The 16,474-nt window shown below is 29.3% G+C and overlaps 2 protein-coding genes across 2 annotated transcripts; both read right to left on the reverse strand.

Annotated features, from left to right (window-relative positions):
* Nucleotides 1-4,225: 4,225 nt before the first annotated feature.
* Nucleotides 4,226-7,599, reverse strand: LOC130825305 (60S ribosomal protein L38). Its single transcript, XM_057690464.1, has 3 exons — nucleotides 7,462-7,599; nucleotides 5,698-5,881; nucleotides 4,226-4,460 (listed from the first exon to the last, which is right to left on the reverse strand). Exons 1-3 carry the CDS (start codon nucleotides 7,462-7,464, stop codon nucleotides 4,438-4,440), a joined length of 210 nt encoding a protein of 69 aa, XP_057546447.1. The 5' UTR covers nucleotides 7,465-7,599; the 3' UTR covers nucleotides 4,226-4,437.
* Nucleotides 7,600-11,642: 4,043 nt separating this feature from the next.
* LOC130825306 (protein SHORT-ROOT-like) lies at nucleotides 11,643-13,338 on the reverse strand. The gene has a single exon (XM_057690465.1). The coding sequence runs from the start codon at nucleotides 13,209-13,211 to the stop codon at nucleotides 11,868-11,870; it is 1,344 nt and encodes a 447-aa protein (XP_057546448.1). The 5' UTR covers nucleotides 13,212-13,338; the 3' UTR covers nucleotides 11,643-11,867.
* Between the last annotated feature and the right edge of the window lie 3,136 nt (nucleotides 13,339-16,474).

A 16,474-nucleotide genomic window follows, 5' to 3' on the forward strand; every position in this document is an offset into this window, starting at 1 on the left:
ACAACCACCTAGAACCCAACTTATTAAGGGGCCTAAATTGACTTATCTTATAATTAAAATTAGTATTTGCATTAGTAGCTTCTAGCAATATGGATCGAACTTGCAACATTAGGTTTTTCATTTAAGTGCATGACTACTGAACTAAATAATTGAAGAAAAAATAAACGAAATTTTACTTATATAAGGGCTCCTTTTTTATTTTTTGCCTAGGGCCCAAAAATTATTAAGAACGGCACTGGGTATATCAAAAGCATATCAATCATTAAATAAGAATTATTTCATACTCATATTAAAGGAATCCACTAGATATGACAATAGAATTCTTTAAACATTTTGAAGAATATCAAAAAGGTTTGACTAATATGTATCACTATACATGTCCATGTAAATGATTATAAATCTCCATATTCCTATAATCCATGAAAATATGCTATCGGTCAATCTATAAGCTTGACTTATACTATTGAGAAAAACTCCATTGTTGGAGATATTTTAGAGCTCTAGAGAGTTACTTTATTTTTGTGATTGATTTCTTTATTTTATTATTGAATCATCAATGATTTTTAAGCACTTATAAGGAAAGGTACTTAAGGTTGCATTAAATCTTGTTGTGTTCCTGCTTTTATGTTTCTTGCATTATTTGGTTTGACCTCTATTATTATGCTATGTTCTCTAAAGTTTCTTAACCTTTCTCTATTCCATTTGAGGGTCTAAATCCTTTCCTATAACATTAAAACTCATTTTCTATTACAACCACTTAATATCGGTAATCAAAAGACCATCAATTAACCATTAAATTATAGAATAATTGTCTTTATATTTTTACTTTTTTTGTTCATTTAGATTTAGACCAATGTCTTTTGGTCTCATTTGCGAGACAAAAACATAGTTTTGATGTTCATATATGCTTAAAATATCTGAATAATTTTTTTAACAATAACACCGACAATAATAAAGTTAAAACATTTTGTGAGCTCAATGTCTCAAACACAATTTCAATCCACAATTTCATTGATTGAGGGTAGGCAAAAAGACATTAAAAAGAATTCTCTAATGAGACACTCTTACGTTGGAGACAATTTTTTTAGGCTAGTCTAATATACACTAAACATCTTAAAATAATTACTTTTAACTTAAAAGTAATCAATAACAGTTTTAAAATGATTAGTTATAATATTAAAATAACTAATTAAAAAAATAAACTAATTATATGAGTTCCATATACAAGAGTTGGTGTGAAAAGAGTGGGAAGAGCATCTTAATCTGGATTTGACGTTTGAGAGTTGATAGCGCCAAGCCGCCAACTAATTAATAAGGGCCTACGCCACACGCCCACACGTGAGATCTCTAATTGTAAAATCAGTAAAACCCAAAAACCATGTTATGTGTATACTTTGCATTGGATCTTGCAATAAACGCGAAGCAACCTAGCATTTTTGGTGCACCAAAAACTTAACATCATGGGAGTAATTCATATCATAGTAGTAAATAATAATAATAATAATAAAAATAATAATAATAATAATAATAATAATAATAATAATAATAACACCTCATCTTATACGAGACCGTCTTACTATGAGACGGATCCATATAATAGGCCAATTGATTACTTTAAAATTATAAGTAATCGTTTTAAGATTATAAGTAATCACTTTAAGACTATAAAAAGTAATTATATATAAATTATAAGTGATCACTTTAACGTTATAAGTGATCCTTTTAAGACAAAAAATATATATTGAATCAGCCAATAAAAATGATCTAAACGTGAAACTGTCTTATTTAAGAATTAGCGTAATAATAATAATAATAATAATAATTTACCATCTTCGTATAAAGTTTTCTCCTATAAAAGTAAATACGTTTTATAATTAGAATAATAATATGATAATAATAATAATAATAATATTTAGAATTAAATAACTAAACATGTGGTGTAAAACACAATGCAATTCACCATCAAATTGAATCAGCAAAAACAAAGTAAAAAAATGGGTCCTCCAGCTTTAATCATAATGACTAATGAATAAATGACCACCGACGGTGCTCCTAAGTTGCATTAGTTATGGATCTTACTCACTCGTCACTCCAAACTACTTGTACCCATTCATTCCCATAATTGGCCTTCACCCTTTCAAAACGGGTGCAAATCACTATTAGCCAAACTTATTGAATAATTTGATCAATTCAAAATATTGATTGTTAAACCAACTGTTTATTAGATAAAAAATATTTACGAGTTATAAATTGTTTATTATAGAAAAGTTAAAACAAAAACTAAAATTCAATGAAAAAGCTAATAGAAATAATTTTTTTTATTTTGGTTTTCTTAGTCAACTTAAAAGTTATTTTACCAAAAAAATAAAAGTCCAAAGTCCACTTATTCAATGAATTACTGTTTTTGCTACAAACCTCTAACCCATTAGTCTAATTTATGTTCAAATTTTGATTCGAGTTTGAACTTATTGTAAGTTTGATTTAAGTCCTTTCACTAAACATTTTAAAGACGACCCTAAACAAATCAAGAATAGTAATTATATATATATATATATATATATATATATATATATATATATATATATATTCCCCATCATGCCTTTGATAAAATTTCATATATATATATATATTCCCCATCATGCCTTTGATAAAATTTCGAATAATGATTTAAGACACCAATTTTAGATTTTCCACAAACCTAATAAGCACATCCTACCTTTAACTTATATGTTTGGTCATTTATAATCTAGGTCAATCTTACCCAATTATGCAATTTATTGGTACAAAAGTTTATCATAACATTCACCTTTATTATCTTCTATTTTCATTTCCATTTTTATAAAAAGAAAATAATTTTTTTTTCTATAAATACTTCATCAGTTCCATAATATTTGCTAGTTGCTATACTCTCTTTTTTCTATCGTAAAACAATGCTTGCTACTTTACTATATACATATTAAAGTAATTTATACATTATCTTATTTAGGCTTGCTTTATTCCAACTTCATACCTCATTCACTTTCACCATTTAATCATTATTTAAGAACAACAATGATATTTAAAATCAATAAATCATTTCATTAATAATTTTGCCAAACTAAAATAATACAAGTATTATAGAACATTCCATTACTAAATCATTAAATTTGGATGAAGAAATATTTAATTAGAATATTAGACAACTTTGAGTACGACTCTATACTATATACTCCCTCTGTTCCTCTCAATTTGCACCTTTTTTTATTTTAGTTTGTCACACTCACTTTGCACCCTTTTCCTTTTTGACAATGACCCTACTTTCTTTCTTTAAATCTCATCCACTTGTTTTTTGTCTTATTCTCCAATTTAATTTCATTTTCCACTGAATTTCACCCAAAATGATTTGGGTCCAATTTCATAGAGACAGAAGGAATACTAATTGTCATACAAGGTTGACCTCTTAGTACGTTCATTATGATCGACAAAGTCAGAAAATAGAATGTCAACAACCAAGCAGAAGCCAAATAAGACCGTATATTCTATAGGCTATAGGCCTATAGTCATGACATTGTCCTATCTTCTCAATTTGGTAGCAGGAAAATACTCCGGCATAGTTCTGGACTTCTGGAAGAGTCCTAGAAACGATCAACTATCTAATCAGCTACACTCTGTCACAAGGAATTTGCCCCACTTTTTTAAAATTCTTCCTATTAAATTCATCTTATTTGTATATGTGATTACGGCCCACAATCTCTTAATTCTCAATCGCATTTCTCAGTTTTCCATAAAATATCACTTTAACCACTTTTCTTAATTTTCCCACCAACAAATACATACTAGTTCGAATGTTCAAACGGTTTCTACCAGTTTAGTAACCATCATCAATTCTGCTGCAATCATCACTCATAATTTGATATTTGCCCAAAATATTTTCTAACCTTCTCTTATTTTAAAATTGATGCCGATACTGACATATCGTTAGTGAAAATCAAGGAGACAAAAGGAGTAATAGAGAGGAATATCACTATTATAAATCAACATTTTCACCCAACTACAACATAATTACGTATCGGGAGAAAAATACTATGGTAATGAACCATCTTCATCCTTCCAAGAAAATCTATCTACCTTGAAGCTCAACCAAACAAGTTTTCTTCCCCATTCCTAATTGGGCATAATTCACTGTGGTTATCTCTCCATGGCTCATATACATATCAGAAGTATAACATTGTCAATAAACAAGAAATACGTCCAAATTGGTAGTAGATATAAATATAATAGTCAATGTAATATGCTTTGTTTAAAGTCAAAATCTTATCTTTCACAAAAGCTCATTCAAAAGGGGTTTAACAAAGCATTCAACAAAGTTCAAACGTTTAATTGAAACAAAAACAGATGATACCAATTGGCTAGCAGCTACTATATGAAAACAGCAACTCCAACAGAAACTCAATTTGCTCACAGATCTTGGACACTGAGACCTGCATAATCGAATGAGAAATAACACTAGTATTAAAACAAGGAAAGATTAGATCAGCTACAAGCCTACAAGTTCCTTGACCCGAAAATCATTGATCATAGGATAAGTATGATGCTTGGACTCAAACAATTGTAAACCACTTGGTGTCTAAAAGTGTAGACTTGACTATTTTCTGCAACAACTCCATTTATTTTTTGGTTTGACACATAGAGCGAGTGCGCTACTGACAAAGTACCATAGTCATATTGAGCTTCATCAATCCAACACAGGTATACTTGAAGTATAAGGGATGGGCATGGGTCGGGTCCAACAAGGCCCAGATTCAAACCCTAATTTTTTATTAGACCCAAACCTGGACCCAAATTCGTAGTCTAAAAATTTTGGACTCGGACCCAAACCCTTAGGGTCTGAATCTAGGTCCAGAACAATTTTATTTTTTTTCCTGAAATTTTTTAAACATATATTATGAAGTACAATTTTCGACCATTCGCATAAAATTATATAAACATTTTTAACTAACGAGTATCATCTAATACTTTATACTAATTGAGCGAAATATATAAAGTTTTCAAACATTTTAGTTTTTATGACGAAATATTTATCAAGTCTTTAATTTTTAAAGTACAGATACAACGACCACATTTTAAATTATATGAACTGACAAAGTTCAAATCACGCAATGTTCAAAAATATACAAAAATTTCAAATAAAACAATTAAATACACATGATGGCTAATATAATATTTTTTAAAAAAGATGTAAATGGGTCAATGGGTCGAATCTAGGTCACAAATATGTAGACCCAGACCCGGACCCTAAGGTCATGTATCCAGATCCGTGACACTAGGACCCACTCCTCACCCTCTAATAGATATGGTTGGTCTGCAACTAACCCAACCTGAAACTAAGAGACACAGACTTCCCAATATGCAGAAATAAGAGTAAATCTTTCTAATCTTATTACAGATTCACTTATCATTGGTTCATTGACAGGAGAACCAGCTGGTAAATCTTCAGTCAATCTGCCTCTTGTGCAATTGGGACCCCCCTCCAAAAAAAACCACCTGACCTGACCTGCCCATTTACCAGGCCTAGTATGCACAATAAATTTAATGTAGATTCTACATTGCAGTCATAGACATATAAGCTACAATTTACAGTTATAGTTTTGCAGACTCACAAGTATAACAAGGAAAACAAATAGTGCTAGATGGTTGAATATGAGAAAAGGCACTAACCTGGGGGAAGAGACTGCTTCAACTTGTCAGCCTTCTCTGAGTCAAACACACACAGAGTGTACAGATACTTGGAGCAGCGAACCTTAAATTTGACGACATCCTTGCTCCTTTTGATCTTGATAGAGCGTGCATCCTTCCTTCGGGCAGTAAGAAGGAAGTCCTTTATCTCATGTATCTGCTTCGGCTGTATATCAACACAAATCCCAAAATCATTGACCAAAAATAAGCACTCAGACCTTTAAAACCCAGTAATCAAAACGTTGAAGCCATTTAACTGCATAAAACATAGAGGATGACAATAATGCATCCATATTCTACTATCAAGGTGCAATGATATAGTTGGGTATATCCAACCCCCTAATCCTGCCTAGGTGGAACTTACTTAGGGGAGTTCGGTAGGGAGGAAAATGGTTCTCTACCGATATTTTTTCTCTTTTTCCAGTGTTTGGTTTATAGCTTCACCCTACATCCCTCTCCATAATTCTTCTTACACCAAATGGTTCTACCCTCTCACTTCTTCCTTTAGATTTTCTTCAATTGACAAAAAATAAAACGCTTTTGCTTGATATTCTCAAATATCAATTTAAAATTACTGCTCACGATTTTATTTCTTATTAGTTATGTAGTTTGTTTCTTTGTTTGATTTATAGTTGAACTTTCTTTCAAATAATTTAATTTATGACTCAAAAATTGACAAATACAAGTTTTTACAGTTAGATTTTATTTTTTATTGCAGGGTGTTCATAGTTTGACTTATAAAATTTTGATTCAATTTTAATACTGATATTTTCAATCTAGGATTTATGATTTATGATTTATGATTTTTGATTCAAGCAATCAAATGCGCACATCAAATGTTTGACAAAATGCTATAGAGCTCAATGTTTTAAAGTTGTGGTCAAGTAGATTCCTTCTTGTACAAAAAAGGTTGAGGGGAAAATAGTTTTCCATTAAGCCAAACATGAGGAACCTAAATTTCTATCTTGTTTTCTTCGGGAAAATGCCTTTATACCAACCAAACAACCCTTAATGGAATTGGCCAATTGGGCTGATGAAATTTCAAACCGATAAAAATAGGACGAAACTTAGTTTGGGCAGACGGGGCATTACCCCTGAATATTTCACCCTATTATTCAGGTAGTATGTATATAATGACACATTTAAAAACCATATGGAATTAGTTGATTCATTGGAAAACTTTTCTTTTTTACAAAAAATATGTCAAGAATTCAATCTGTCCTCCCGTTTTTCACCCAATGAAAACAATTTCCCACCTCAACTATTCATCAAAGTTTCGCCAAACCATCTGCATAATCCCAATGTACATCCAATAAGCAATCACAGATGTTCAATAACCAGAAAATCAACCACAAAGATCATAATCTTACTTAGGAAAACTCTCCAAAAAAATTCTGCATACTCAATCGAAAAACTTAGACTACCAGATCCGATTAACAAATATTCATGGCTGTAATGTCTTTACGAATAACCTCATACTCATTTCTCACAACAACAAATTGATCTTTGATAAAAAAAAAATTACCATTTAAGAGACAGAAATTATACGCTTGAATCTCAACAAATTTTGGCGTTTACACTTCACACATTAACAAATTCTATAGAAATTTATAACACAAGGATTTACAGACAACAATCAAAAACAATAAAAATATTTAGTGCAATTCTATTATCTTTATAAAAAGACGGACAAGAGAAAATTGAAAGCTTAATTTTAAGAATTTAAGAGATAGAGAGAGAAAGTACCATGATGGTTGCAGAGGAATGTCGAGAGGTGGGAAAAGAGAGAAATGGCAAAGTTTCTAAGTCGCGGTTCCTAAACCCTAATTTGGGAGGATGGGTTTTGAACGTTCATGAACTGGGCTTTCGGGTAGTGGATTAGAGGTTAAGGGTATCTTTTTGGGCTTCCACTTAGTATTTTAGCCCAATATATAGTTGGATTGAAATATCTTCTACTCTTGTGAAAGACGAAAATTTGAAAACATTAAGATAAAAAATCAAAAAAATGAACGAAATAATACAACTTTCAAACTTTTCCAAAAGTAAGCGTGAAAATCTCAAACCTAAGGTTTGGGCTGTTCGCAGTTAGTAACTGCGAACAGGTCAAAAAAGACAAAATAGCTATAGACAAAATAGTTGTTCGCAGTTACTAATTGCGAACAGCCCTTTGACTTTGTTTGACCTGTTGCCGTTAGTAACTGCGAACAGATAGCTGCACAAATACGCAACAGCTTCCTTCCCTTCTAATTTTCCTATTTCTCAAAACCCTAGCATAATACTACTCGACACTCTCCACAAATACACTAGTTTGAATCCATTAATTGTTGCGTTCCTCTTTCAATTTGGCACTTCAAAATTAGTTTGGGATACTCTAGATCGAATGAAGGTAAATTTTTATGCATTTTTTTAGTGTGTCTATTTTTAGGGTTTTGATGAAGTTTGGTTGTTTTGGCAAATGTAGGTTACTAGTTCTTTAAATCAACACTCTTCTTAATCATCCATAACTATTCAAGGTAATGTGTAATTGTTTTGATAGCTTTATGTTGTTTTGGTAAACCCGTCTTGTATGAGACCGTCTCACGGTGAGACGACCTTAAAATAAGAAATCTATTTGCTAAAAGTTTATAATAGTGGGTTATTTAACCCAAATATGAGGCGTCTTACGGTGAGACCATACAAGCAGCCAACTAATGTTTTTTTAAAAAACAACTGATTAAGCAAATTAAAAAGTTTTTTTTTTTCAGTTTTTAGCTTCTTTTGTATGAGACCGTCTTACCCTGAGACAAGACCATACTAAGGGTTCATTATGTTAAAAGTTTCTATTATTAGGCTATTTAACCCAAATATAAATCACGTCTCACGATAAGACTGTCTAATGGTAGAATTTGTGAATATTAACAACTAACCCATATATGGAGTGTATGGAGTGTGTCTCATTGTAAAACCATTTGATACAACATTTTGTGTTGTAATAATTAACTTGCTTTGGAATCACAAATTTTCATGTAGGATATTTTCAAGGTGACACAGTTTTAAAAAAGATAAATAGCTCAACGTAATAAATTAAAATATCACCAATTATTTAATGTTAAATATATTATTTTAAATGTTAAAATTAACATTTAAAATATTAAAACACTCATTATTTAAATGATAGACTACTTATATGAACTTAGCTTACCGTAAGCACATGAAATTAATAATGATTTAATATCCTTTGTTTACTTTCGCTTTCGTTTTTCCTTCATAAACCACAATAGTAGTATCTCCAATCCCTATATATTTTTCATAAAACAACAATCTTTATTATTCGTTCAACTAACATCTTTGATTACAACCCTCCATACAATCACAATAACTTTTACAATTTCCCCACAATCGGGTAAAAATATTGAAATTAAATTATAATTTAATTAAGTTTTATAGTTTGAATTCAAATATGATTTTATTTGAGTATATCTTCAGTTTATTTAAATTAGGATTGAACTTTCATATTGATTTTAATCAAAAATTGAAAACTAATGGTGATTATTGATCAATAAAATTGTTTTATTTTTTTCTATATATTTGATATTTAGAGATACAAGTGTTAATTGAATTTGTTTTATATTTCTTGATTTAATAGTTACTATACTAATTGAATTTTTTGAATTTCTATAATATATGTTCAATTAAATTTCGCAAATTTAATATTTTAAATTTTGGATCTGCCATGGTTAATAAGAGAGCTCTATGACAATATCCTAGAAGCATGGTTGATAAAGGGACTAGGGTTAACCTTAGAAATCAAGAGGTATGCATCCCTAATTTCCATTTAGGGTTAATTGCATTTATCACATGTGAAATATTATTTGATTACATATCCCATGCCTTGATGGAAAATAACCCAATATCCAAATATATTTTAGTTTTCTTGTTAGTTCTAGGCTTCTAGAAGGTTTGCATAACATAATGGGTTGTACTTTTTTTTATTCACATTTTGTTAATATAATTATGATTCGAATCTCGTTTAAATTGCGTACTGTTAGTGATCTTTATCAACTTTGACGCTTTGAATTTGATCATCGCATAATCCTAGCTAGAAGTCGTGGTGATGGTGATGCCTTAGATAGATTTATCAACAAGACATTAGCTAAGTTTACGTGCTAGTCCCTAGTAGAGGCGTTCATTCGGGAGATTGGATTGATTTCGGATGGGGTATTTCATGTCGATTTGAAATCGAATTTTGTGTCTATATATATTGTTTTTACATAATTGTAAATCATTTTTTAAGTCGGGTCAAATCGGGTTCGGTTACAAGGTTGGGTAAAATTTAGGTCATCGGGTCTGCTTTGAACACCTCTGATCCCTAGTCACCAAGCCTATTATTATTTTTGTTAGAGTATATATAATATATTCTGGTGTCTTAATAATCAATTTAAGTTTTTAATTGAGTTAGTTTCTAAACAATTTTCAATTAAGTTTTGAACCCTAGTATTAGCCTTGATAGTTATATAAAAAAATCTCTTATCTATTATTGTTTTACTAATTCATCAAACTGTAATAAGGTGAGGATAAAATCTCACAACATGATCTCCAAGCTTCACTATTCAACAACACTCTAGCTTAATTAGATGCGACTTGACATAAAAGTTAAGAAAGTGATGATCGAGAATATTAAAGTTACGCGTAGATAATTTAAAGAAAGAAAAGTTAAAAAATGGATATTTAAATAAAAATTAAATAATATATAGTGAAAATATTATCTAAAATATGGATATTACAAAATAAATAAAACGAACTAAACAGACTGTCTTTCACTGTGGAAATCCAAATGTTTGGAATCAGTAGCATTGTGTACGTAAAAGTTGCTAAAAAGAATCTCACAATTTGATTAGTAACCTCTTCTTGGTCGTCTCAGCTTTTCTTTTGCCAACATGCATGAAAGCTATATAAAGTAATTTATTCTTATAAATATTATTCCAATTTAATAATATCTTTATTTGAAAATACTCAAAACTCATTATGACATATTATTTGAAAAAATATTGTTTATCGGTTTCTTGTTTCGAGTCTAAAGTGAAAAGGTGGAGGTACATAACTTCAAACAATAACAGTTAAAGCACAAAACCACCAAACCAAAAAACATGATGGCATGCAAAAACCACACAAATATAAGTGATGATGGCCCAATAGTATATCATTCTTTGTTACAATTATCCCAATATTATTAACTGACTTTTACTTAGGGTGGAATTTGAGAGGTTTAAATGTATGCAATTTTACTCTTGTTAATACTGATAAAACTAACAAAAAAGTTATTTTCAATTAACCCTTGTAATTGCTATGTGTAGCTTCACATAAATAAAAAATATATATTATTTAATGAGACATTTATTATAGTCTATTATAATTTGAAACCAACAAATTATATGTCTTTGACTCAATCCAAATGATTGACATAATCATGAAGCCTATCATCTTTTTAGTTTATATGACCATCAATAGAAAAATTCCGAATTGAGATCAAGAAAACAAATTAATATTGTAGAAAAGCAAAAGAATAAAAAAATTAAAATGGTTATGGTTTTCCTAACGAGCTGATATCGTGGTGAGATAACTTCAAAGTAAGGAATTTAAATTCTCATGATTTATATTGATTGAGTTATTAACTTATTTATGTAGCGCATTTTATTGTGATATTGTAGAAAGCGTTAATTTAAATTAAAGTAAGTAAAAGATGAATCAATAAATTACCAAACTATATTTTATATAGCTTTCCTGTACAAACTAAAAAAGGCATGATCATTAAAGATGTACATATATCTTTTTATCTATAAATGACATAACTTAGGTACATATGTGTAAAAGTACATGGATGGTTTCATATGATACAATGTTCATTACATATATGAATGAATCAAAATATAAAGCTTGAATATGATAAAATAAAAGAACATTAAGAATATCAAACTATTCCAAAGAGAAAAAGAGCAATAATTTATAACACAAGTACCAATTCAAGCACCTTAGGACAAGCTATTTACTAAGACAATTATAAATAGAGGATTTTTCTATGAGCGGGATAAAGATACACTAGATATGATGATGATGAATTATAAATAGAGGAAGATGGATTATATTATAGTGTAGAATCATGCAAGTTTCCAACCCTAAGATAAAATTTGAGGTGAAGAAGGATTAGGTTTCCATGATGAAGCCCAAACAACATTTTCATCTTTCCATTTTAAGTGTATTCCCACTTGATCATTTCTTTGTGGCAAAGCTAAATCCCAACTAGTATTATACCTTCTTAATAATGCTTGAACATCACCAATAATTTCTTCATTGAAATGGAAAGGACTAAAAGCTTCTTTAAGCTTTTTAGTCCATTGGCTTGCTTTGTTTGGTCTCCAATATTCCTCCCCACTATCAATATCACAAGCTAAAATCTTAACTATTTGTCTTGATCTTAATCTCTCAAGCTTTAGTCTTTCATTACTAATTGGAAGAAAGCTTTCTTCTAGCATCTCAAAGTACAACTTATAGAACCTAAAGCACTCTTCAAAACACATAAGAAAATCATTTTTTGTGTTGGTAAGATCAATTTCTTCCTCTACAATTGTTACAATACTCGGGTTAAGAGATCGAATCGTGTCAATTACAACCGATCTTTTTTCCTCTTGAACCCTTTGTAAGGCTTGAATACAATTCACAACAATTGCTTCACCATCTTGTATTCCTAAATCCTCTTTTTTGATCTCATCTAAGTGATCTAACCCACCAATTACATTAAATTTGAAGGGTACACCCATTAACCTAGCAAATTTCTCCATCTTTTTTGTAATTTCTTTGGTAATTACTAATTCTAAGTTACTAGATACAACTAGGGTAAGGCTTAAATGGGGTGTATCATCATTTCTTGTAGCTAAAGCTTCAAGTAACATAGGCCATTGGGTACAAAGGGTATTGCTTAAGTCAATTATATGCAAATTGTTCTCCCCTTCTAAAGCTTCCAATATTGCACCATTTGATGCTACATGACCAAAACTTATCCAAGGACTAACCTCTTGAAACTTCAACAAAAGCTTCACATATGTATCAAAGCAATAGTTTTTCTCCTCCACAAATTTTAGGGTTTCATAGGATTGATGTCCTAAGGAATTGGCTTTTGCAAATAAGGTTTTTAAGAAGTAATATGCTACTCTTTGATCACAATCTCCATAAGGTGAAACGACCTCGTTTAACACCCAAAGAAGTTGTTGGGTCTTACTAGGGTTTCTTTGAGAGATTGCTTTTGCACACTCTTGAACAAGTGTTAAGACCCATCCTATACATGATTTAGTAGTATTTGGTGGGAATTTATTTGGGTCTCTAATGTTTTTGATTAAGGGTATTTTTATGGTTTGGTTTATCATCCATTTATTAGGAAGTTGTAATGGAAAAGATGTATTTTTTTTTGGTTGAAGACAATCATTTGATCTTAGGTATGAAGAGTTTTCTATGCTATGAGGCATATTGAAAACTAATTATATTTTTAATACTCTTTTGGGTTTTGAGAATATGATGAAGGATTTTTTGATTTTAAAAGGTTGATGTTTATATATATGGAGAATGTTTTGCTATTTATGTATGATTGAGCTATATCATAGAATCATATCCTAATTCCTAGCTAGTTAGTTGCATGGTATACTATTCTTTTATTTTATAAATAAATCAAAAATTGATGAGATTATTGCATGCATGGCTACTTCCTACATACGTTCAAGTATAGATTTATACTAGTTTTTGTTGGATTGATCTAAGTACATATTAAAACTCACGAAAAATTAACTTTTACTGGCATATATTAGTGATATTGAAAAATATGTCTATAATTTATATTTAGAGTGTCATAATTATTAGTTTTTATTTTGAATTTCACTATAAAGTGATTTATTAGTGACACTTAATTTGTTTGGCCTTTAGCGACAATTTTAATAGTCACTATAGCTTGTAGTGAGTAGTGACATTTATGAGAAATATCAATAGATCTAATGCGGCGAAAAATTTAAATAAGATTTTTTTATTATGCTGTTAAAGGGTCTAATAAATGTTACTAAATCCACTATATATACCATTAAAATTTAAAGTAGTGACATTTTAATTTAATGCCAATAAATATATCCACTAAAAGTATATTATGTTGTAGTGTAAAGATTATCATCTAATGATCAAGTTTATATTGATAGAGTATTCGACATATTCTAGAGCTAAAGTAGAAAATCTAAGCCGATGGTTGTAGCAATGGAGTAACATATCCTAGGAGCTGGGGCTATAAATAAATTAAAGCTTAAGCTGATGATAGTAGCCCTAACATGAGATATATACGACAACATATCTATTACTCCCTTGGTTTCTTTAAATTTGTGATTTTTTTTGCTAAGATTTTAATTTTTTTTGGCTTGCTCATGGAAATTTATTTAGAAAGCGTCTGAAACTTTTCGATAAAGTGGTTGTGAATTTGTAATGGAATAGAAACTAGGATTTTAGTGTAGATGTAACTGTTTTACATTTTAATTTTTCCAAAAATCTTGAAAATTCATTTAAATAACCTTATTCTTTGACCATTTTTTAATATTTTTTTGAGGTATTTATTTGAATAAACTTATCTTTTGAAGTATTAATTATTTGAATTATATCAAGCTCGCACTTTCAGCAAAATATGACAGCTAGTGATGTTTAATGATTGTGATCACGTACTTTCTTATTTCCGTTATCTAAGGTATTGTTTTGATCCTTAAAATATTTTGTTGCAAAATATAAAAAATTAATATTATGAAAATATACATTGAAACAATTTAAATAAGATTTTATATAAGTATTTTTTAATATATAAGAATAAAAGGTAAAAAAAGTATTAATTAAATAATAATAATTAAGTATTATTTAAGTGTAACAACTATTTTGAACCAGAGTAAATATTTTTATTTAAGACTTTGTTGTATTGTTTAAATTGGAAAATAACATTGTTTCTTGTTTTCTTTCGAAGCACTTTTAAGGCATGTTCTTTCAAAAAAAATAAACATTTAATTTTTTTAATAAAATCATTTAGTATATTAAGCTTTTACGGATAAAAAGTGCTAATATGAATTTCTTTTTGTCGCTCAACAAAAATAACCTCAAGTAGTTTTGATTAAAAATTTACAATTTAATATAGAGTAATTAATTTTAAATACATCTGGGAATAATGAGTCAATCTAATTGTTGGAGGCTCCAAAATCAATTTTCATTCTTTTCTTGCTAGAGAATTTACTTTATTTTGAAATTAAAATTTTCCTTTTTTGAATTTGGGGTAAGCTATAAAATTCCTACTAACAAGAGGAAAATAGAATTAATATTTTCTCTAATTGAATATATATCATAATGATGAAAGAAAAAACATTTAATCACTAAGTCTAACCATAATTGTAAATAAAATTTACTTTCCATACCCCTATAACATTAACATTATTAGTTTATAAATTTTTAAATGAGACGATTTTACGTGAAATCATATCTATTGTGCTAATCCAAATCATCCAATTAATGTACACTTATAACCTTAAAGTGATTATTTATAATTTTAAAGTGATCACATGTTATGGTCTTGGTGTGATCACTTCTAATTTCTCATGGTAAGACACTCTCGTATAATACTTTTAGATAATAGTTTAGGTATTTAAAATTTAACAAAAAGTAAAATGAGACCAAATTAGATAAGAGGAACAGAAAACATTGTTTTGTGAAAAACTCTTTTCTATCAATATTATTTTCTTAATGGGAAATGTAATTAGTCTTCTTTATTATTTGATTTGCTTTGAAAAAAAAATATTATGTTAGGAAGAGAAAAACCGAGATGTTGATAATCAAATGGTGGAGAGACTAGTTTGGTGCAAAATTTAGAGGAAAATGTTTATAAAAGTAAAAAATAAATTTCCACCATAGTTTTTCATCTAAACAAAACAATAAAATAACAACAACAATTTCATAGTTTTAATTTTAAAAATTTGGATTCAACTACAACGATCATCATCATTATCATCATATATATAAAAATGAAATTCGACAAACCATACCCATAAAAAAGAATGTGGACAAAGAGCCACTCAGCTCGAGAAATACCTGCAAAAAAAAAAAGCAAAACAAACTGACAAGACAAGACAAAAAAACAAGACAAGACAATGCAAAATAAATATTAAAACCCTTGTTGATGTTCTTGTCCCTTTCCTTTTATACATCGCTCTTACTTTTCCTTTATTTTTACGTTTAGTTTTTATATGCGTAGTTTTATTTATTTATTTATTATATATATATATATATATATATATATATATATATATATATATATTATTGTTATAGGCCAAACTTATGATGCAGAACGACAAGTAAATGCAGGAAGAACTTCTTTAGAGGAGAATTTTTTAGTTGAGGAACTCTTTGACCGCATCCTCTTTTATGGGTATGGGTTGTCGTCTTTCTTTCTCCCTAGATCCTGCTCATAGTCCCTATGAGCGGGATACACTGAGTAAGATAATGATGATATAACCCAGAACAATGAATAAGGCATAGTCAACATAAGTATAGGCTTAAGTGACTATTCAAGATCTAAGACACAAATACAACATATTTCCCAACTAATTTTATCTCTAATCAAATTAAAAAAAAAGCATAACTCATTCATATCATCTCTAATCTGATCATCCCACTCAATACATTGATCAAGCATGTGTGATTTTATTTATTTAAAATCATTCATGAT

Source organism: Amaranthus tricolor, chromosome 10 (assembly GCF_026212465.1).
Source record: "Amaranthus tricolor cultivar Red isolate AtriRed21 chromosome 10, ASM2621246v1, whole genome shotgun sequence".
Taxonomy (NCBI): Eukaryota; Viridiplantae; Streptophyta; class Magnoliopsida; order Caryophyllales; family Amaranthaceae; genus Amaranthus; species Amaranthus tricolor.